The sequence below is a fragment of the Arvicola amphibius genome, chromosome 6 (assembly GCF_903992535.2).
Source record: "Arvicola amphibius chromosome 6, mArvAmp1.2, whole genome shotgun sequence".
In the NCBI taxonomy this organism is placed as follows: Eukaryota; Metazoa; Chordata; class Mammalia; order Rodentia; family Cricetidae; genus Arvicola; species Arvicola amphibius.
The window spans coordinates 119,869,162-119,893,570 of NC_052052.2; the positions used below are offsets into that span (position 1 = coordinate 119,869,162).

General features: G+C 43.1%; 1 protein-coding gene across 1 annotated transcript in view; it reads right to left on the reverse strand.

Moving 5' to 3' along the window:
• Positions 1–21,319: 21,319 nt before the first annotated feature.
• The window catches only part of Rala (RAS like proto-oncogene A), a 55,919-nt gene continuing 52,829 nt past the window's right edge, over positions 21,320–24,409 (reverse strand). Inside the window, exon 5 of the mRNA XM_038334877.2 lies at positions 21,320–21,505. Coding sequence (XP_038190805.1) covers positions 21,383–21,505 — 123 coding nt within the window. The 3' untranslated portion in view covers positions 21,320–21,382. The remainder of the gene's footprint in view (positions 21,506–24,409) is intronic.

Genomic DNA, 24,409 nt, shown 5'->3' on the forward strand with positions numbered 1-24,409 from the left:
TTGCATGGCGTCTTTCTCTCTTTTGCGGCTTCTTCCAAATTACACATTGGTTCCTTGACTGGGAAAGGCTCTTCTGGAACTTTGTCCTGTCCGCAGCCAGTTTAAGCCATGCCAGAACCCTAGAACTGGGTCCCCATTAGGTCAGCCTCACTTCCCCGGATATTTGGGTCCCATTCATCCAACAGGACATGATGATGAGCCATTCTCCTTCCACCACCTCTAGCTATTCTGCATGAGTGAGTGATTTCTAGCCTTTTGGCTTTATTACACCCTGCTACCAGGCAACCATGGCTCTTTCGGACTTAGAGGCCTTGGCCCCCACCCTTTGCGTGACGACCCACTGGGTGGCCGGTGCCAGTCTCATTTCTCGGACCCTTGGGTCCTTTGGCCCCTTCCTCTTGACTGACAGATCACCGGGCAGCTTGTGCTTTTCTCATGATCCTTGCTTGATAAAAAGTCATTGGGTCTCATTCTGCCTCACTCATGGAAATGAGCCTACCAAAATTCCTCTTCCTTGCACTCAATATCCTGATATTTTACAGGACCTTTGCAACATTCTGCCAGCGATCCTCATCTCTGTTGTATGCGAAATGTTTGCTCAGTGGCAGAGCTCACTGAAAGGTAATCACTTCATGCTGGGATCCTGTCCACCTGCCCCACCCTCAACAGATCCACTCTTTCCATCGGCAACAAAACTGCTTTCTCGTTCACTGGTGACTTCATCTTCCATTCAATATTGTCAACTGGGTCTCTGGCAGGGCTACCCGCTTCTGATCATTCCCCTAGATGTGAGGCTTCCTTTCTGGAGCACAGACTTCTCCTGGCCTCTGGCTTTTCTTGAAGTCCTGGTACCAGGTGACCGTGTCTCTCTCGGACTCAGAACCTTTGGCCCCCGCCCTTTGCATGACAATCCCCTGGAGGGCCTCTGCCTGCCTCAAAATTGACCCTCTCTGAATTCCTGGGATGCTAGGGATTGCAGATCCCTGGGTCTTCTCTGCCTCATTCATGGGAACTGGGTCATTGTTTATACCTCCTTGTTCCCACTGGGATGTTTTTTGGAGACTCACTGACCATTTCCTAATCAGCTATTGTTGCAGGACTACCAGCTGTTGGCCATAGAGTTCAAGGCGCAAAACCATCAAACATGTTCGGGTGATGCCGTGGTAATGGGAAAGGATCAGGGGCTTTAAGCCCTAGGGAGTCGACTTGGATCCACCCTGCACAGCATTTGCCAGGTCCAAGCAGCCACCCGACAGTTCTACAAAGCCTGGACAGTGAAGTGAAACAGCCGGATACTCCAGGATGGGGCCAGCATCTCCAAAGATGAACGATGCCCACAAGTCAGCGGGAATTAGTCTTGAGAACACAGCGTCCTCACCCCCGCCTCACCTGCTACCCCTTTGTAACTCCTCACCTTTTTATAATAATGAAAAGGGAGGAATGTTAGCATTCAGGCATCTGTTCTGGTCTGAGCTTGGGGTTCTGACAGGTTATATACGTCCTCAGCTGCAGCCACTAAGAGCCTCCATTTTAAAAGGGCCCTGCCCACCTCCCATCTCTCCCTCTTTCTCTCTCTTTCTCCATCTGTTCGTTTGTCTGTCTGTCTCCCTTCCTCTCTTCTCTTCTATCCCCAGAGACTGGTCTCCCCTCCCCTCTCCCAGTTTACCCATTCACTTTCCCCAATTAAAAAACAAAAAACCAAAACCCTCCACCTGAGCTCTGCCACATGGTGTCACTCTTGAGCTGCTTTTTCTAAATTAAAACAATCCTTGAACTCTTGATCCTTCTGCCTCCACCAACCACCATTGGGATTGCAAGCTGGTACCCTATGCTGGTCTTTGCTGTTTGGTACCACCTATAGTTTCAGGCATCCACCAGGTGTTGGAAATACATTTCTACTGTGGATAGGAGACTACTACTTTAGGAACCAGCAGGGTAAATTATCTAGGTTTGTGTGCAATAACTGACAGGGAATTGGCCTGTTGTTCTAGAAAGGCATCCATGTTCATATCTAAATCTTATTCAGAATTATCCCTTTACACAGAGGGAAAATGGTTTCCAAGCCCCAATCACACCCAAGTCTTTGGCTTCCAGATCCTGTTTCTCGACTGGCCCGGGTAAAAAGGACACTAGGCAAAATTTGCCCCAGCCTGGTCCCTGAACCAGAATTACTTGGGAACTTCTTTTTTTAAATATTTATTTATTTGTTATATACAGCATGTTTTCCTGCACACCAGAAGAGGGCATCAGGTCTCATTACAGATGGTTGTGAGCCACCATATGGTTGCCTGGAATTGAACTCAGGACCTTTGGAAGAATAGGCAATGCTCTTAACCTCTGAGCCATCTCTCCAGCCCCACTTGGGAACTTCTTAAGGAGTGATTTGAGGTCACACACAGGATGCTCGGTCCAGAGGATTGTTTCTGGTGAGAGCTCGTGTCGCTGAGAATGCAGGGCGCAATTTGGCAGTGCTGGGTTTTCTCTGCCAGGCCCTGGAACCTCAGGATAGTTTATGTCTAGATCCCTCACTCCCACTGCTGAACCAAGGCAGCCCACTGGAGAAACCACAGCGGGTGGAGTGGGCGGAGGGTGGGGTCACACATTTGTTACTAGGCCAGTGTCCTGGGGGGGGGGTGTCCATCTGACTTCTCTAAATGGCCACACTGTCCATATTTCCAGCATTCGTCTGGAAAGTCTATCTGACATCAGATAAACTGAAGCTGACTCAGCTGCCCCTTTCTCTCCCACAGGCCATCTGGATGCCTCTGACCTTTACCCCAGCCCAGATCCTGACACAAGCTGGCTCTAAGAGGGAAGGCTAGAAGGAATGCTCGCCCCATTCTCCCTGTCCCCACTGTCTGCTGACATGTATTGCCAATGGGGCCTTTTGGCTCCTGAAAGCTGAGAATCCCATTTCCCACAGCGGATATCTGATAACTTCTCCAGAGCCAGGCTCAGACATCTCCCTCGAGACATCTTCTAGCCCTCCCCACACCACCTTTCCAGGAAAAAAATTTCCAGCCCTTCTTCTGGTCTCTTGTGATCCCGAGAGCTGACCTCATAGCAACTGCCTCACTGTTCCTTAATTCTTAATTTACTCTTTTGAAACCTTTGGCTTTCCAGTGTCTATCTGTTCCTGGCTCAAAGAAGGATATCAGTACATGATCCTTAGAAGGAATGAAATTTTTATGTCCTCCTAATCACAGGCTTGAGCCCGGTATACTACACTTTATGTATCGGGAGCCACTTAACAAGCAAGGGTGACATTGAACATGGAAGTGAGCCAGCATATCTGTCATTGCATTCTGGGTCTTTCCCAAGAGGGCTTGAATAATTCAGACCCCTCCCTGTGCTCTCCATCTCATTACTTCATAGGAGCCGGTGCAGTATCCCAGACGACTGCCAAGCCTTGCTAATAAGGAGACCATACAATTTATCGCACAGAGTGGGCCACTCGGGACAGTGAAAGGACAGTATTAACGATGACCGTAGCCAACAGGCCTTAACTGGGCAGTGCCATGGCAAATAGCGAGGTGTGGTCAGCTCTCTGAAATGACTCTGCCCAGGATGAGGTAGAGGCAGGGGCGAATATGGGGCATTTCAGAGCCGTGGCTGAGCGCATTTTCACGTGAAAATGAAGCATTTCTCCTCCTCCACACCATATCCGAGCACCAAGGACCTCTTTTCTCTTTGGAGAAAAGGATCTTTCCAGTGTCTGCGTCTTCTTGTGCAGTTCCCCTGCCTGGAAAGTTCTTGTCCACACTGGATTTTCCCCTGAGCCTTTCTGCTAACAGGACGACAAGCCGAGGGTGTGCTTTTGAGATCTGCTTCTGGCCTACCATTATTTTTAGCATAAAGCAGCGCCTGTTAACTATCTGAGATGTAGCCCACATTGGCTGCAAGGTGACTTCAGATCTGGGCAGGTAGACTTCCAACATCACCATGGAACTTGGGATTCCTCCAAAGTTCTATGTTGTTTTTGTACCCATGAAATTAGAAGCTAGTGGATATGTTACTAAGCAACTATGATTTTTAATGCTTGCTTACAAGCAAGAGCGAGTAAAATTTCCTTAAGATGCTGAATTTCTAAGTAGTGCTAGCTCATTTCTTTGGCAAAATGTCACGTGGTGAAAACTCCACGGAAAAGATCCTGTCCCAAAAGTGACGAAAGATAGAGACTGCCGGGAATAAACAAAAATCAGTGCTTAGGAATGATAGGAAGAAAACTAAAATATTTTGCCAAGAGACATAAATTTATTAAGTGAAAATTCTCAAAATGAACATGCCAAGTTAATCTTTATTTGCCTTAAAAAATTCAAAATGTTAGCACTAAAGTGCATTTAAATAAAATACTGGCATACAAAGATGGCCCAAAAATTCTGAAGAAAAGTAGTAAGGAGAGACTGGATTCCCTTAAACACCAAAACCATGGATATAGTGATATTGCATTACTGATAGTAGCCAGAAAGGAGTTAAGAAATCCCAGTCCTAGAAGTAGCTAATATTAGTAATGCTACAGTTGGAAACATTCATTGATCTTGATATGTATATATAGGTAAATCCACATGCACATGCATAGTAAAGTGACTGCATGCATCCTTACTAACACACCATGGACTATAACTTCTCCCCTCCACTTCCCATGTATATGGAGTCTGTGTGTGTAGCACCTAAAATCCCACCTTGCTCAGGTGCTTGCTACACAGTATTAACTCTAGTTCCTGTGTTGTAAACCAGGGCTCCAGTTTTATTATACTATGAAATTGAAACTTTGTGACCTTTAACCTACACACTCTATTTGCCCCTAACTAGCCTTCATGGAAATCCCCCCCCCATCTAAAACTCTTGGTCTACCTTTTTTTTTTTTTTTTGTTTTTGTTTTTGTTTTTTTTGTTTTTCGAGACAGAGTTTCCCTGTGGCTTTGGAGCCTGTCCTGGCACTAGCTCTTGTAGACCAGGCTGGCCTCGAACTCACAGAGATCCGTCTGCCTCTGCGAGTGCTGGGATTAAAGGCTGCACCACCACCGCCCTGCTTGGTCTACCCTTTTTATGTATTCAATTTGCTTTTCTTTTTGTAGATTTTAAAAACATGTGCATTCCTTTTGACCTTGCAACCCTCCTTGTAGAAACGGTTCCTAAGGAAACAATAACAAAGGCCCCTAAAGACATGTGTTGAAGTAATGTTTATAATAAATATAGGAAAAAACCTAAATGCCTGATGCTATGGAAACCAGATGAATAATTTATGAGACACGCCTTGCTGAAACACTACCCAGCCAACTGTAGACCTCCCGGACCTGCTTTCATGGAGTAAAAAGTGACTCGTGGGGGGGGGTGGGGGAAGGTATTGGGGAAGCAGGTATCTTGTCTGATTCTTTTAACTACAATAAGGGCTTCCCTCAGCAGCTTTGGGTGAGGGCTATGCAAATCTTTCCTTTAGCTTTGTGGTTTTATCTTTTTGAAATTAAACTCTTATCTTGCAAAGGTTAGTCATTTATTTATATTAAGACACACTGGCTGCTGATAAACAGATAATGGCCTCCTCTAGAAACCTGAATTCTGTAGGCAGATCCAGAGCGCTTATTGGTCATGCTTCTCTGTGGGTACCACTTCAAGGTAAAAGCTTCCTTGGCTGAGTGTGCAGCAAGGTGAAAGAGCTCGTGCCCGATATGCATGGTGCCCAGGGTAGTTCAATCTAGGGCCTTTATTTGAATGGCTTACAGGCTGTGGTCCTGGTAGTCCAACACGGCTGTCTTGCTGTGGAAAAGCCAAGAATCCAGCAAGAATTTAGTTCAGGAGACTGGATGTCTCAGCAGCTGCAATCTGATGCTAGAGTCCTGGAGGATTACTAAAGAGCTGTTAGTCTATGTGGAATCCTGGAGAAATGGATTCTAATCCCATGGAAAGAATGCCTCAACAACAGGATAAATGAACTTGCTAGAGAGAGTGAGGATAAACAGGCAAAAAGCAAAATCTTCTTTATTCCACATCCTTTTACATATGCTATCTACAGAAGAGAAGCCGAGCTTTAGGGTGGGTCTTCCCACCTCAAGTGATCCGGTCAAGACACTCCATCACAGCTGTGCCCAGCTGCTTGAGTCTTAGCTGAGTCCAGATGTGGTCAAGTTGACGACCATAAAGATTAGCCATCATAGATAGAGGCACAAATGTTCAAGTGGGATAGATAAGAAATGTTCTTATTGCAGAGTTCAAAAATAAGCTTTCTGAACTAAACAAAAAGCATGCCAGGGTTATTTGAGTTAAGAAGACCTGACAGAAGAAAGTTGTCTATCACTGAGTCGGAAAGAACTCTAGATTGACTTTTCTTTCTTCTTATTTCTCTCTTCCTCTCCTTCCCTCTCCCCCTCTTCCATTCCCCCTCCCCTCCTCTTTCTCTTTTCTTCAGTTCATACTTGACTACTGAAAGAGTTCAAGTCGGCAAGAGATCAGAATCACAGGCTGCTGAGGTTCTAAGACCCTCCACAGCAGCTCAAAGTTTTAACAAATAATTCAGATCAGAGTAAAATGAAGCCTAGAATATGTGCTCTAGTTCCGAGCATGCTGTAGCTTGTCATCTTAGACAATCCTCTTTCCCCAGTTCTACATTTGAAAAACTAATGTTGCCGGATATTTGATCATGTTGTGTGAAGCTGTCTCTGTTTTATCTCACCTGTCTAAGGCACCTTTTGATTAGTTCAATAAAGACTTGAACAGCCAATAGCTAGGCAGGAGAGGATAGTCAGGACTTCTGGGAAGAGGTAGGAACTCTGGGAGGAATCTGAGGCATGGGAGATTTGCTAGCTAGACCTGAAAGAAGTTGGATGTATGATACTGAGGAGAGAAAATGAACCACATGGCAGAATTTAGATTATTATAAATGAGTTAATTTAAGTTTTGATTTAGTTGAGTATAAGCCTAAGCTAAGGCTGAACTTTCATAATTAATAAGAAGTCTCTGTGTCATTATTTGGGAGCTGGCAGTCCAAAGAAATACATGTTATGTTGTGCCTAAGGCAACAAAGATTTCTGAGACCTTGTTTCTTGGGAGGGGTGGGATGGCCCCACCTGCCTCCTGCTGTTAGCACAGCCAGTTCCTCTAGGCTGGCTCAGGAGCAGCCATCCCAGGGAACCCTCTTCCCCAGAATCACAGCTCTTTCTCCCTTCTTCTTCCCTTCCATTGGAGATCAGGACTCAACCACTAGAGAGAGAAGAGAGAGAAGGGAGAAGGGGGAGATTCCTATGGTGTTAAGGGTAGGTAAGGCAGGCAGCTTTCTAGTAGTAGGCAGACAGGTTCATTGAACACTTGGAGCCTCTACTCTGGTCAGGGGTTGGTAAATGAGTCAGAAAGACAGCCTCCTCTGCTCCCAGAAGTCCTAATGATAGGCACTTCATAGAATCTAAGAGCAGGTTTGTACTCATTTCATAGGAAGGAATCTACATATACACTGCTAATATTTGTTCTGAATTAACCTTCAATCTAGATGTCATTGAAATGAGGGGCTCAGGAGGACTGTAAGACTCAGTGGCCTTGGTATGTACAAATCCCCTGCTGCTGTACTGAGAGATAATAATGAGGAAAAAGTAGAATCCACCATCAAATGTACACAGAGAGGAATCGATAAAGAGAGAATGGCCAACATCATAGACCTCAGTAGCGAGAGTGACAGGACCAGAGGCCAAGACTGGGCTGTGAAACTTTGTCTTTGTTTCCCTCCTTATGTCAGGCTAGAGACTGAAGATCTTTAGAATGTGAATCCCCTGTCTTCTCAGACTGCTGGCTGTAGAACAAAATGGCTTCAAGACTCAATTCCTGGTTTCTGTCTATGTGTTGGGTTGTACAGATCCTGTCACACCAAGGCGCCTCCTATCATCTTTATGTCTTCCCCTCCCACAGCAGCCCCTCCTTTGAAGTCAGTTTCCATGCCAACACCATCTTCTGCAACTTTAGAACTAGAACAGAGGCTGTTGGGTAAGGCAGCTGGGAAGGGGAGCAGGCTTCTCTCAGCAATCTGGTCCTGACTTGTTTCTGCCAGGAAAGACTGGGTGGGGTCCAGTCAGGGATGGTGGTAGGAGTTTTTCTTTCCTGGGGGAAAAAAGTCTAGACACTGCCTACAGAGGCCCTGGGAGTAGGGGTATGGCTAGTGTGAGCTGTAGAAACCCTATTTTCACCCTGTGAGCCTTCACCAATTTGCTTAGAGATGGCCAGCAGTGAGAAATGGGGGTCTGGAGCTCCAGAGCCCCGGAACCCCAGCTGAACATTCCTAAAACAGCCACTAGTGTCCTAGTGAGCTTTCTATTTCTGTGATAAAGACCATGACCAAAAGCAACTCTCAGAGGGAAAGGGCTTATTTGACTTGCAAATTCTGGGTCACAGTCCACTGAGAAAAGCCAAGCTGGAGCTAAAGCAATCCTTAACAATGAGGCAGGAACTGAAGCAGAGGCCCTAGAGAAATGCTGCTCACTGGCTTGCTCAACCTGCTTTCTGATATACCTCAGAACTAGTGCCCAGGGCTGGGCGTGCCGACATCAATCATAAATCAAGAAACTACCCTGTAGACTTGCTTCAAGCAATCTGATGGTGGTATTTACTCAATGCTGTTTCCTTTCCCCAGATAACTCTTAACTTGTATTTGTTTTGATGAATCACAAAACCCCAAGTAAAAGAAACCTAGACATTACTATTTAGGGAAGAAGAAAAGGAAGTCTTTGCTGAAGGTTCTTTGGACCCAGGACGCTGGGATGATATTTCTCAGATGGCCATAGAACCTGGTTAGTTCTGTTTAAGAAGGATGTCTCAGTCTGTTAGGTGCCACCTATAAATCTGGCCTTGTTCCATAATCTGGGGCTATGGTAATGGGTAAGACAATGAAGTTCCTGACCTTGAGCTCAATTGTATGAGGTGTCAGAACCTGAATTACTACTATAATTATAGTAACTTGAAATTATGTTGACATCCAACAGTTCTTTTATTATTCAGGATTGTTTTAGCTATTCTGTTCTCTCTCTCTCTCTCTCTCTCTCTCTCTCTCTCTCTCTCTCTCTCTCTCTGTGCCATCTCTCTCTGTCTCTGTCTCTCTGTCTCTGTCTCTCTCTCTCTCTCTCTCTGTCTCTCTGTTTATTTCCATATGTGGTAGTTTGAATAAGAATGGCTTCCATAGACTCATGTGTTTGAATGCTTGGCCCACAGGGAGTGGTACTATTAGGAGGTATGGCCTTGTTGGAATAGGTGTAGCCTTGTGTGTCACTATGGGGGCAGGCTTTGAAGTCTCCTATATGCTCAAGCTATGCCCAGTGTGACACACAGTCTCCTTAGGTTGCCTGTGGATCAAGATGTAAAACTCTCAGTTCCTTTTCCAGCACCACGTCTGCCTGCACACTGCCATGCTTCCCACCATGATGATAATGGACTAAACCTCTGAAATGGAAAGTCTCCCCAATTATACTTTTTCCTTTATAACAAAGAGTTTCTGTAGTCATGGTGTCTCTTCGCAGCAATAAAACCCAAACTAAGGTACCATATGAAGCTGGAATTTGTGAAGAATTGTGCTGGAATTTTGATGGGGATTGCATTGAATCAGTAGATTACTTTTGATAGAGTGACAACTTTTACCATGTTATTCATAATGATCTATGAGAATTAGAGATATTTCCATTTTCTGATATTTTCTTCAATTCCTTTCTCATGTCTTGAAGTTTTTATCATAAAAGTCTTTTACTTGCTTGGTTAGAGATACCCCAAGATATTTTATATTATTTGAAGCTATTTTGAAGGTATGATTCTCCAATTTCTTTCTCGGTTCATTTATCCTTTGTATATAGAAGGGATGCTGATTTTTGTGAGTTTATTTTGTATATAGTTACTTCGCTAAAAGTGTTCATCAGTTGTAGGAGTTTCTCAGTGGAATATTTAGGGCCACTTATATATACTATTATATTGTCTATAAATAGTAATACTTTGACTTTTTTCCTTTCCTAATTGTATTCTTTGATCTCCTTCAATTGTCTTATTGTTGTATTTGAGACTCCAAGTACTATATTGAGTAGATATGAAGAGAGTGAAAAAAGTCTTGTCTTGTTCCTGATTTTAGTGGAATTGCTTTGAGTTTCTTTTTAAGTTGATGTTGGCTATGGCCTTGCTGTGAACTTCCTTTACTATGTTGAGGTTTATTCTTTGTCTCTCCAGGACTTTTAACATGAAGGGGTGTTGAATTTTGGTAATTTTTTTTCAGCATCTAATGAGATGATTAATTGGTTTTCATCTTTTTATTTGTTTATATGGGTTTACATTTATTCATTTATATGTATTGACCCATTTTTGCCTCCCTGAAATGAAGGCGGATCAGGGAGAATAATCCTTTTGATGTGTTCTTAATCAAGAACACATCATTTTGCAAGTATTTTATTGAGTATTTTTGCATCTATATTCATAGGGAAATTGATCTGTTATTCTTTTTCTTTGATGAGACTTTATGTGGTTTGGGTATCAGGGTCACTGTGGCCTCATAAAATGAATTGAGCAATATTTTTTATGTTTTTGTTTTGTGGAATAATTTGTGGAATATTAGCATTAACTCCTTTTTTTAAAATTCTGGTAGGATTCTGTGCTAAAAATCATCTGACCCTGGGCTTTTTTTGGTTGGGAGACTTTCAATAACTACTTCTGTTTCCCTAGGGATTATAGATCTGTATACATTTTTTATATGGTTCTGTAAGTTTTGGTAAGTGACATGTATCAAGAAAATTATCCATTTCTTTTAGATTTTCCAGTTTAGTGGACTACAGGTTTTATAACAAAGCCATTATAATTCTTTGAGTTTCCGTGGTATATTTGTTATGATCCACTTTTCATTTCTAATTTTGTTAATTTTGAATTTTCTCTCTCTGCCTTTTAGTTAATTTGTATAAAATTTGTATGAAGGCTTGTCAATCTTATTGATTTTCTCAAAGAACCAACTCTTTGTTTCATTGATTCTTCGTTTGGGAGAGGTTCTATTTTATTGACTTTTAGCCCTGAGTTTGATTATTTCTTGCTGTGTACTCACTACTTTTGGGTATGATTATTTTTTCTTTCTGTTCTAGAGCTTTCAGATGTGTTGCTAAATTGTTATTGTGATATCTCTCCAATTTTTTATGTAGGCAGTTAGTGCTATGAACTTGCTTCTTAGAACAGTCTTCTTGTGTCCCATATGTTTATTTATGTTGTATATTCTTTTTCATTCAATTATAGAAAGTATTTGTTTACTAATTTTTGTCTTGACCCATTTTTCATTTAGTAGAGAATGTTCAGCTTCCATGAGTTTGTAAGCTTTCTGTTGTTTATACCTATTTTTTTATTATTAAATTTATTATTTTAAAAACAATCTTTCCTCATTTTACATACTGTTACAATCTGCTGGCCTGGTCTGTCACCTGGGTACCCTGTCCCTTTAAGAGACAAGTTCCACCCACTCCCTTCTGCTGAGGCAAGTGGATCTCCTGCCTCCTCTCTCTAGTCCGCTCTCTCTTTTTTTGTCCCTCTTCTTAAGAGGTAACTACTGCCCCTCTCTCCCCTCCCTCTCTCTCTGCCTCTCTTTTTCTCCCCTTCTCCTCTTCCCTCCTTCCCCCTTCCCTTTCTCCTCCATAACCCACTAAACTCTATACCCAAACTCTCTCTGTATGGCATATCTATCTGTCTTGCCTTTGTTGAGTGTTTTGTTTCTTGGTTTCTGGGTTTCTGTTTCCTCTCTGGTTCTTAGGAAAATGTGGTTGTGTGCTGCCTGTAGGTCCTGATAGGTGTGGGTACTAGGGTTTCTAGGTAAAATGTGTTTCTGGGTATTAGGACCTGAGACATAGGAATGTGGATGGGTGGGAGGGGGAGTGGAGGAGCTTCACATGAGGGAGGAAAGCAGGGGGGTTCACCAGGATCTGCTTAGTTAGTCCCCTGGGAATAGGGTCAGAGAATGTTTAAAGGCTGTGGCAGGTCTGGTACAGAGCTGGGAATGAGACCGGGGGATTGGATTTGGGGAGACAGAGGGAGAGGTGAAGGTCTGAAATGAGCCTGCCTGTTTCTCTGGCAGGAGTGGCCTGTGGGTTCCCAGAGAATGCTTGCTGGGGTTGGGGGCTGGGACAGATCAATGAGCTGGAGGAGGAAAGCTTGGAGTGGACGATCTATGTGATCCACTGGAGATAGGACAGGAGGGAAAGGGGCCCTGTAGCAAGTGTTCTACAAAGTTGGGATGAGACTGGGGCATTAATTTGGAAGAACAGAGGGAGAGGTGAAGCTCTGCAATTAGCCTGCCTGCTTCCCTGGCTGGAGCAGCCTGTGTATTAGCAGGGAGTCTCAACCTGCTTTCTTACAGAACCCAGGACCACCAGCTCAGGGATGGCACCACCCACAATGGTCCAGGCCCTCCCCCAGCAATCACTAAGTAAGAAAATGCCTTACAGCTGGATCTTATGGAGGCATTTTCTCAATTGAACTTCCCTGTTCTCAGATAACTTCTGCTTGTGTCAATTTGGCATAAAACTAGAAGCACATCCCTAGAACCCCTGGGACTGTGGCCAGCTTAACTTCAGCTCCTGTCTCCTGAGAATTGTCACAGACTCATGAAGGATACAAGCTGTATGTTATCGTTGTCAATCTAATATCGGGACTTGTGTCTCCTGTTTTGTGTTGCCAGCTGGGGAGTCTGGGAGAAGTAACGTTCTTTATAACCTGCAACTTTTCTGTCAATTGACAATTATTCCAAAATAAAGACTTATGAAAGACTTCAACATATAATTAAGTGTTCTCTGTGAACAGCATCTAGATCCTGATTCAAGCAATCCAGCTATAAAGAGGGTGTGGGGGCAGGGAGGAAAAAATACATGTTGTAAGATAGACCCAGTGATGTTAAGGAATAATAAATAATAAGGAATAGTTTCCCTTCCTTCCTTCCTTCCACGTGTGTGTGTGTGTGTGTGTGTGTGTGTGTGTGTGTGTGTGTGGTGTTGGCTATTTTTTAATGGTAACTTGACACAAACTAGGGTCATATGGGAAGAAGGAATCTTAATGGAGATAATGTCTCCTTAGGATTGGCCTATAGGCAAGTCTGTAGGGCATTTTCTTGATTTATGATTGTTGTGGGAGGGTCCAGCCCATTGTGAGCGGTACCATTCCTGTGCACTCATCCTGGGGAATGTAAGAAAGTAGGCCGAATAAGCCATGGGAAAAGACTGGTAAGCAGAGTTCTTTCATGGCCTCTGCTTCAGTTCCTGTCCTGACTTCCCTTAGTGATGGCATGTGACCCCATAGATGTAAGCTGGAACAAACCCTTTCTTCTCCAAGCTGCTTTTGCTCATAGTGTTTGTTATAGTAATAGAAACCTAGTTAAGACACAGAGACTCAGCCTAGGGCCTTACACATGTGAGACTAGTGCTGTCCCGTTGAGTGATGCTACTATCCTGTACCATTCATCTGTCTTCTTGTTCTTAAACACCCAGAAAGGAACAAAAGAAACAATGGAAGTATTTATTGATAGAATTATACTTTCTTCAGGCTATCTGAAAATGCTCCCTTAAGTTGTAGTTGGAGAAGAGGATGGGAAGATGGACAGGATGTTGGTACTTACTGATACTGGCTCAGAGGAGATCTTGCTGCACTGCTCTAGTTCTACAGTGGTTAAATGGTCCCCTGGACAGCTGGAAGTAGCTCAGTGGAAGAGTTCCTCTGGCCTCTCCAAAGCCCTGTTTCAGTTAGTGACTCGGTGCCTCTGGACTCCCCATTACTTTCTTTCTTGGGGTGTTTCCTCTTCTCACTGGCACTTTCTGAGACTTACATTGTTATATTGTTCATGAAGTTTTTTTTTTTTCTCCCCATCATGTCAGGATGCGCTTCCTGTTTACTGTTCAGTCTCTGAGCCAGCCCTGTTCACCTGACACATGCATTCATCCCTGGACGGCAGCAGGACATGACAAGATGTTAAGACACAGGAATGGGTGTGGCAGAACTGGCCTATAATCCCTGCATGCAGAAGCTGAGGAAGAGGATCAGCAGCACACACAGACAAAAACACAGAAAAGCAGCACAAAACAAAGCTCTGGAGGCTTCTGAGGATCTGATCTGATCTGATCTGATCTAAAAGATGAGAAGAATCATCCCTCATTTGTCAGTTAAGAAGCTTTTAGTTCAAGTAACAAAAACCGTAGCTCAATTAGCTCAAATATGAGGAAAAGGCTTCATCCCCCAGAGGATGCACATAAAAAAGGAATCTTCCACATTGACCAATGTAACGGCTCAACATTCAGTCCGGTTCAGGGCCGAAGACACAGGCTAGGGGAAGTGTGCTTGTCTAGCTTGTACAAGGTTTCAATTTCTAGCACCACAGAACAAAACAGCACCCCCACCTCAAACAAAAAATCAGCAACAAAGAAGCCAAGTTTCTCTCCCCTGACTGTGGTCTGTACTAGCTCACATTCAGGGTGACTATCAGAGGTACAGAGGTCTCCCCAGGGAAATCATTGCTAACTGGTTTGGGGCAACTACTCTGCGTGTCTATTTTTAACTAAACATTTCCTTGAAGTCGGGAAGCAGGTGTTGCCTCAAATCCACTGGCTGGAAACATGGGCCATCGGATCCAGCCGACAGCGGACACACACACACACACACACACACACACACACACACACTTCCTTTCCTGTTTGCTCAGACAATCGGGCATGATGCACCCATCTCCAGCTGGAGGTAGGCTGGGCCTTGGGGCTCTTCCTCGGATTCTATTCTTTAGCAAAACTGGGCCTGTCTGGAAGGAAGAGCGGGTGGTAGAGAAATAAACTGAGGTAGGAGATCAGTGGTGTTTGCCAAAGAGAAAGGAGAAAGAGCTTCCCTCGCAGTGAGGTCAGATCAGGAGATGGTCCTGAAATGGGAAAGGCTCCAAAGAACTGATAGGGCAGAAACACAGTTCCCGGAAGGAAGCGAGATGTCTGAAAGGGAGAGCTGCAGTCTCAGCTCTGTGGGACCCAGGCAGCCCCCATCCTTGGCTTCCTGTTGCTGCTGGAAAGTCACCACAGTCGTGGTAGCTTCAAACAACAAGGACCCCTGTGACTACCTTGGACCCAGCAGGATAAGCAAACTAGCTCAAGATACTTTACACAATCACGTCTTCAATGTCCCTTTTCTGAAGTCGTGTGTTTATCCTAAGAAGAATGGGAAATGGTTAAGCAAAAGGAGCCATGCAGTTCAGTGTCACCTCTGTGTCCAGCATGAATGGGGCTGAGAGAGGGACCCAAGTCGGTATGGCGTGAATGGGGCTGCAGCAGGCTTTAGGCGAAGTTCTTCAGCTTGGACCTGAATGGGGGCAGCAAACAGTTGGGATATGGTTTAGCGGGCAAAATACATACTCGATAAGCACGGCAGCATGAGTTCAATCCTCCAAACACTTGGAAAAAGGAGTCGAACACAGTGGCTCAGGTTTATAATGTCAGTGCCAGGAAGGTGCAGACGGGTGGAATCCTGGGGCTCGCTGACCAGCTGAGCCCACCAGATGAGTTCCCAGGGCAATAAAACACAAGGTGTTTGGTATAGTAAACTTATTTTAAAATCCGTTTCCTCAGTATGTAAGTACATATATGTTTCCCTAACTTTTTAATACACTAGGCTCTCACCAGCTCAGTAAGGAACCCCTGGGCTTGAGTGAGCATCTAGGTTTACACCACTGTAAACCTAGCTAAAGCTTAAAATTGATATGTGGTCCTTGTACATATTTAAAGAATATAGCATGACATTTCATTACCTGTAATCAGTCGTAATTTACGTCAGGTGGCACATTTATCATTCATTTCTCTTGGGAAGATTAAAAATCCTGTCCTTCTTTCCTGGATCTTCACATTCCATTTTCTCTTGAGATAATCTTTTTGTACACTATGTGAAGATGTGTCTCTGTTTTACCTCACCTGCCTAAGGCACCTTCTAATTTGTTTAATACAGAGCCAAATGGCCAACAGCTAGGCAAGAGAGGCTAGGCAGGACATCTGGAGAGAGATAGGAACTCTGAGAAGAATCTGAGAGGCAGGGGACTCACTAGTCAGGCATGGAGGAAGTTGGACATAGGGTACTGACGAGAAGTAACAAGCCACATGACAGAATGTTAGAGTAATATAGGTAGATTAGTTTAAGTTTTAAGAACTAGTTGAGGGCTGGAGAGATGGCTCAGAGGTTAAGAGCATTGCCTGCTCTTCCAAAGGTCCTGAGTTCAATTCCCAGCAACCACATGGTGGCTCACAACCATCTGTAATGAGGTCTGGTGCCCTCTTCTGGCCTGAAGGCATATACTGTATACAGAATAAATAAATAAATGTTAAAAAAAAAAAAAAGAACTAGTTGAGAACAAGTCTAAGCTAAGGCCAAGCTTCCATCACTAATAAAAAGTCTCTGTGTCATTGTTCAGGAGCTGGCAGTCCAAAGGAAGTCTGACTACAACCCTCCCTACATCAGTCAGAGTTACTTTTCCTTCTGGCTCAGGAGGCCCAAAAATGTGAGCCTATTTGCATCTTGACCAAAGGTCAGAGACTTGGAACTTCTATTCCTTCAAGGTTATTGTCTGTTTCCACTCCAAACAAAGGTCTAAGATTCCAACTTAAAGTCCCTACTCCCTTAAGGAGATAACAATGAACTCCACCCAGGGAGCAGTTTGCCTGCAGAATGTTTTGGTGTAGGGTGTGAGCATGACTTGCTCTGTTCTAGCAACAGAATATTTAACTAAGAATGTAGCCCACAACCTTCAACTGGTCTGTTCATTTTTTAAATCTTACTCCTACCTTTTGGGGTCAGGGTATTTTAAGCAAATGGAAATTAAACACGGGCGATTTCGGTGTTCACTGGAACTCCCTCCCGGCACTATACTATGTTTTGTTTTATTATTTTCACTCGTGTCTTTGTGCCTTTTACAAACATTTCTAATCCCCACGCCCCTGCCTTGGTAAGTGGTATTTTTGTCAGAGCTGGTCTCCAACATCTGGCCATGCTGGGGACTGAACCTAGTGCTTGGAGAATGCTAGGCAAGTACAGGATGTTTGGTTGGAATTTCCAGCTCACCCATGCTTGATCCAGCCATTTCTCCCTCTCCAAATCCTGCCTTCTCAGAGAAACCACCAAGGGTCCAGTTCTGAGGTGGCAGCTCTTCCCCTGGAAGCTGCTAGCTGCTCAGAACCCTGTTTAGGGACATACCATACTAGGGTACAGACCCAGCCTGTGGCGGACACGTCACTGTCCCTCAACTGCAGGGTATTTAAGCCCCCTCTTTTAGACTGGCCTTGTAATTTTTCTCTTGCCCACCTCCCCACCTTGGTCTCTGGGGGTTGGAAGGTCACCTGGGAGTGCTTTGGCCAAATAAACTGGCCTTTTACTTTTTAATTGGGCTTAATCTGACCTATTGTATAGGTGGGGAACCTATTATCCGGTTACATTAGGAAATCGAACACAGGAATTCCTGGTTGTTGTGATTGTTACTGTAAAAGTGTGGAAGAAGCAAGAAGGACCCAGTAGCACAGGATTTGGTCCTGATCTGGCCTCTCTAGACGACAAGGCCACCTGGTCTCTGCAGGGCCCTCTTAGTGCTCAGATTTAGGAAATACTCAAGGGAGACAACTTGAGTTCTGGATCCCTTCATCTAGTTTTCTAGTTCCTTTTTTTCTTTTTTGCCAACATGCCAAATAAAATAGTCATGAGTTATTTCATGGTTTAATCAGTGTTCAATGGTGTCACACAGAAACTCTTAGGAAAGAGGGGGCAGTAACAGTTACAGGGGCGCTGTAGATAATAGTCCACATGCCATCTCTGCTTTCAGTTCAAGCTTCCAGGCTTCTTGGCTTGTTCAAACATCCTGCCCTTAGGAGTATAGTTGCATGCAAGTATTTAAATGCTTTAGGTGTTTTCCTTGGGGCTTTTGATAAAAGCAATTTTGTCCTTCTACCAGATTAATCATGTAAATTATCATGGCTTGAAGCTTCTCTAAAATAGATTTTTGGGGATATAGATCCCTAGGCAGAGTGCTTGTTTAGCATGTATAAGGTCCTGCTTTTGATTCCCAGCACCAAAAAGAAATAAACAAAAAGTTAAACCCTTTTCACCCTTTCTCATGCCTAGAAAGGCTCCTCAGTACTCACGGATCCACCCACCCCTCACAAACACTTCTACAATAGCGGTGTGCAGAGCTACTGGAGCTTAGTTCTAAGAAACGATTTTACAGTAAATTATTGTGGGATGAAGGCTCTGTGCTGCTTCTTGACTGAAATGGGAAATAGAAGGTCTGACTGCAGGCTGAGCTCTGCAGTTTCCCTCCCTGTGGCATAGCAACCAGGATGCAAGCAGGACCCTTTCTGTTTACACAGCAACATCTGCCAGCTTTCTAAAGACAACCCTTGAATGCTGCGAAATTCAGGGCGATTCCCACCTTAGTGAACTTGAAATGATTTTATATATAATCTCAGCTCCACTCTGCTTCTAGAGTATGAACTGGGGGCCTGGGGCTTTATGAAGCAGTTGGCAGAGTGCTTGAGTTCTTGGATTTGGTCCCCAGCATCCTATGTGGTATGTGCTTCCAATCCCAGCACTTGTGATGCAGGAGAATCAAATGTTCAAGGTCATCCTTTTCTATGCCCCACATTCCTTATGTGCAAAATAAAGGCTAACAAGGGCACCTTTTTCCACCAGTTAAGTTAAATCTTCAAGGTCCATATTTTACCTGAAGGTAAATGCTATCGAAAGGATTAGCAATAACATTAAGGAGTAATATGTTTCATCTCAGACCCTGTAGTGTCACATCCTCTCCTTGTGCATGGGGTGTGTAGGTACTTTCTTAGCAGCAATTGGGACTGCCCTTACCCCATCTCCCCTTCACTGGCATATTCCCAGCAGCAGCCAGAACAGGCAAACCAAAAAACGCCACTGAAAATTGAAGGCATCTACTACTGAGATGTTCTTGACTCCCAAAGGAACTTGCAAAGAGAGCCCTGAATGCTTTGATAGTTCATCCTCAGGTTCACTAAGGCAACTAAAGTTAAAAATGAGATATGACATTCTGATTTAGTCTGGAACTTACCCTAACCCAATGGGCTCATACAAATCAGCACCGTGTTTCATGGGGTTTGGCTGAATTATTCTGGCTCTAATACAAATGCACTCCTTCCATCATGCTTGTGAGTTTGCATTTAGGTAAACTGCGTTTGAAAGGATGTGTTCTTCTAACTCAAGGTTGATTCAACAGTAAATGGCCACGACTTGGCAGATAGCCAATGTAAAAGGTAACAGGGTGGTCACTCCTACCCTCCTTTTGAAGCAAAACTGTCTTTGGAACATTCTGATTAGAAAACAAATGTAAATGTACCATCTGTTCTTCTGAAGCTTAGAGGCATTGAAGGAAAGGCAGCTGAGATTTTTATGACAGTTCAGAGCCCACCTGCTGGCAACTGTGCACAGGTCTCCTATCCTGAGAGTGACTTAAAGCTGAGCACCAACACTGCCAAACTCTAAGAAATCTGCCAGTACACGAAGGTCTCCGAACTGATGGCTCAACAGATTCAGCTGTTTTCATCTCTGATCAAGATGCCCCGGGGGGTAAAGTAAAAACATCACACTGTAAACATCAATTAACACCACAAACATTTTTTTTTAAAAAAGGAAGTTTATTGGTCTTTAAATGGCTCAAATTGCAAATAAATGAACCGGGTAGTGGCATCAGCCTAAGACATGTGATGCATCTCTGTCAGCTGGCTTCATAGCACCTAGTACCCAGGAGAGGGAAAGGTCTCAAAGCAAACGGCCACGTTCATGGTTAGGACCCTGGTTCAACAAGGACTGCATGAGTGCACACAGCCATGCTGGGCCTGCTGGCTGGGGGTACACAGGGAACTCTAATCGCGCACATGGCCTAGCCTGTGAAAACATTAAATCAAACCCTTTAAGGAGAAATATTTATGATATGCTGAATGTAGTATCTAGACAGCTGAGTTCCTGAACGCCTGTCTCTGGTAGCTTCATGTACACATTTGTTTCCTGGAACGCCTGAGCATCTCTTTGACCTGATGAAATTCAGACTGTGCAACAAGAAAAACTGTTTAATCAAGTGTCTTAGCCCCGCAGAGGAAAAGAAAAATCTAATAGTGGTTTACTTCCCATTGAAATTATGTTCCTAACAGCATGCTTGAATTCTTGCAGAGGAAACATCACAGCCTGACATTGGTCAGTGTGTGCCTAACATGTTCGACTGCTTCATGTTAACCTTAGTACAGTATTCATTATGAACATAAAGAGGCTACAAAGACTCCTCCTAACGCTCAAACTGTAACCTCATGAGAACACATTTAGAACTGACAGGTGGCAGGCACTTTTCCTCAAGTGTCCTAGTGCAAACCACATTAGCTCTACCGATGGTCTTCCCTATGCCCTGCTCCCAGGAGATTTAACACTTAAATGCACATCACTTGTAGAAAGTGATTATTGGGGACCAGCATCCTACAAAAAAGGAGCATTCATTCAAACTTAGTTGGTACTCACACCCATAATCTAAAGTCATTGTATGAATATATGCTGGTCCTTTATCTTTAACTACCTTACAGCTCATTGAACCAATGACGGAGCTCTGGAACGCTCAGAGCCAGAGTATGGCACACATCTTTCATTTGGTCAGCAGACATATACTTCTCAGGAATCTTCCTTTAGCTCGACACTGCCTGGCAAGATAAAATCTTGTAACCAGTCATGTGGGCAGTGAGTGGCCCCAAGTGCTAGTGAGAACACACCCAGAATGATGTAACTGGATTATTTTCAGTTTCTAAATTAAGGCATATTCAAAAATGTCCATGTATAAGTTCACACCATTTTTCTAAGTTAATTACCAAGTAATTAATATGCAGATTCACAGATGAATTACTCTCAGTTTTACTATATGCAACAACCATGCCAGTAACTTCTTCTTCTAAATTTGCATAACAACAGTTTAAAAAGTGGTACAGTTAACATGTTCACAACTGTCATTTTTCAAGGCAGTAGAAGACCAAGACATTTTAAAATAATATAAAATTTAAGCTTTATAATAAACATCAGAGGAAGTGGCCATTCCTCCCACCCCACCCTACCTCTTGATTAACAATTCAAGAAAAACTGCCCCCCAAAACAAGCTTACACGCTACATTCAGGACTGTGATAAATGTAGGCAATTATGAAATAAGTTGAGCTCTGCTTCTTGGTGAAGCCACACAATTTCTTTTTAAAGTGAATTTGACTTCCAGTGCAGTTCCAATTCATGCTTTTAGTGACACATAACAATTTCCAAAATGTTAGAGTAATTTCAGTCAATGAGCCTTCAATGGCAATGCTTATAAATTACATTTATTAGTATGGTCAGGATAAGAAAGGAGTTTGGGCTTCCATTATAAAATGCAGCATCTTTCTCTGATTCTCTTGGCTAAACTTTTCCTCTTCTTTTTTCCATTCTTTTCTTTGCTGTCTTCCATCTTTCTGGCTCGAATTTCCCTCATTAAATCAAAAAATACCTAGAAAAAGGAAAGTAAATAAAATAAGCAACAGCAGGAATGTGGTGCTTCTGTGCTGCAGCAGCAAACCTTGGGGATGGAGGAATCCTATCTAGGAGTTCCTTCCTGAGATGGGCCCAGGGCCACTCACAGGATGGCAAGTGCTGCCCTGTACCCTGGTGAGTGCAGACAGAGGAAAGCACACAAGCAAGCTGGAGTCTCCAAGAAGCTTGAGAAAACAAACAAGCAACTTTTCTAATGACATGTACTGCTTGGTAAAATGTTTGTATAACAAATCCCACCTAGTTGTTGCAATTCTCAAGACTCCAGTGAAAACTGCTATATAGTAACGATAGGGCTCAAGGTAAAACTCAAATGATCACATGACGTACTTTTAAAAGGCTATTTATATTTTATGTTGCATGAGTGTTTTGCCTAAATGTATACATGTGCACCAATGGTGTGCCTGTGCCTGACATGGCCAGAACACTGGATGCCCTGGAACTGGTGTTCCAGGTTGTTGTGAACTGTCACATGCATGCTGGGCACTAAACTCGGGTCCTCCACAAGGGCAGTCAGTGCTTGGAACAGCTGAACCATCTGTATTATGGTATATACAGACCATAGAAATATATACTTTGAGCACTTTGATTAACAAATGTACTTTGTTAATTAATGGTAATTATTAAAATGAAAAAATTAGCATAGTAACTAAAAACCGCTAGTGAAATAACTGAGATGTTAAATTTCAATTACAAATCTTTTGTCCTCTAACAAAGAAAGGCCTAGAAAAATGAAAAACAGTACGCTAAGTGTGAGAGGGGAGGCTAAGTCTCACATTCCATATTCTAACATCCTTTGGTTTTTAGAGTCTTGATGCCCTGAACTCATCAACTTCCTGTCTACTTTAACAAATGTTTGAATTTTCTCCAGAAATTCAGTTACCACTTACAGAATTAAAAAAAAACCCAACTGCAGTAAGACTAAAAAACCCCCAAGAAATATAAAAGATAGCATGTCACATGTGTATGTACACATACACCTTAAACGACAATGACTGCAATGTCTGACATGCTTTTCTTAACATGCCTTTGGCTCTCAAGGGAAACCAACTGAGAACTGCCAGGTACAGATGTATGGAGAATGGCACCTGTGTGGGAGGAGCAGGACATGCACATTGTCTGCATCTGCAAAAATGAAACAATCAAATGATGGAGCAAACACCACTGACTTCTTAGGACACTATCTTCAAGAGCAATGGAAGATGTCGGAACCACTGGGCACCTCTGAATGTACTCTGCTAAGTAACTTCTATCTGGGAAAATTACAATTTTGTACATAAGTAAAATTGAAATAAGACATAAAAATTATTGAAAATTGAAAACTGGAAACAAGAATGACTACTTTTTAAAAAAAAGATTTATTTATTTATTATATATACTGTATTCTGCACTAGATCTCATTACAGATGGTTGTGAGCCACCATGTGATTGCTGGGAATTGAACTCAGGACCTTTGGAAGAACAGGCAGTGCTCTTAACCTCTGAGCCATCTCTCCAGCCCAAGAATGACTACATTTTAAGTTGACGACACAATCATGTAGAGCAAAGCGTTATTTCAAGAATCTTTGGAACACAGTATACGGCAAATTCACCTTAGGTGTTACGGATGAATAAAGATAAAAGCAAAAGTCCATCAACAATAAGGACCCAACGATGCTTAGAATGCATGAGACTCTAGTTGTGATCCTGAATAACAAACACACACTCACACACACTCATATGCAAATACTTATGCTCACATATAGGTACACATACATACGCACACAAACTCCAGCAAAAACAAAAACAAAGCCAAACATTCTGTGCCTTACTGTGAAAGTAACTCAGGAGCCATTCTGTTGCTGTGAAGCCAGGATTTCCAGGGTGAATGTTACCTCAAAGAGGTAAGGTTCTATGATAGTAAATCTGAACTGGTAACGATGTGAAATCATGAGCTTTTCTTTCATTTTTTTAAAAGTATTCTTTGTTCTTGTTCAGTGAAAATCCACAAAGTGATAATAACTGAGAAGCAATGAGCAAATATTCTCAGGTTGAGGCTGCTGAATAACAATCTATCAAATGGAACCAAGGATTCTTAGGTGAACAGTTGATTTTTGAGCTGGAGCAAGGAATGTAAATTTTAGACAAGAAGGTGAGGATGCTATAGAAACTAATGGTGCAGCAGACGGAATGGCAATTAAAGGGAAAATTCTGGAGGGGAACATCCAACGCTGAAATACCACAACAGCATAAACCCCACTGTTGGATTTCTACTTCTCCCAGAGATTTCAGAAGCCTCTGCTTCTATCCAGATGGTACTAGCTCCAGCAGGAAGCCTCCCTTCTGACCAAGCCTCCATGAGAGAGGCCCAGTACGATCTCTACTGCTGACAGACACAGTACACTATGAAAAGGATGTAAGGGGAGGCTTATATGTCTAGTAAGCTTCTTTTAGAAATTACCAAAACTAGAAACCATGGTAGGAAACATTTAATTTGGCATCAGATAAAAAGAAAGTCCTGCTGCAAGTGCCAACTAATGGAAACAGCAACCAAGAGGAACAAGGAACCAGACAACTAGCACTCCCCCAACTGCAGGACCACCAACTTCTTTTCTTTACTGTGCTTCTCTCCCCTTCCTCCCATCTTGTTCTCTGGCTCCATCTTCTTTTCTCATTTTAGGGCAACCTAGTATGTATGAAATGTGGTTTTCTAATTCTGTATGAACAACCAGAGGCAATCCCTGTTCGCATAATGAAAATAAAGCCAGAGAACAAATCTAAAGGCTCATGCTTGACTTAAAATATCTGTGGTTGAAAATAAAAACTGCCCTCAACACTATTTCCACTTTTAAGTATTTATTGGCCCCAAGTTCACACCACAGAC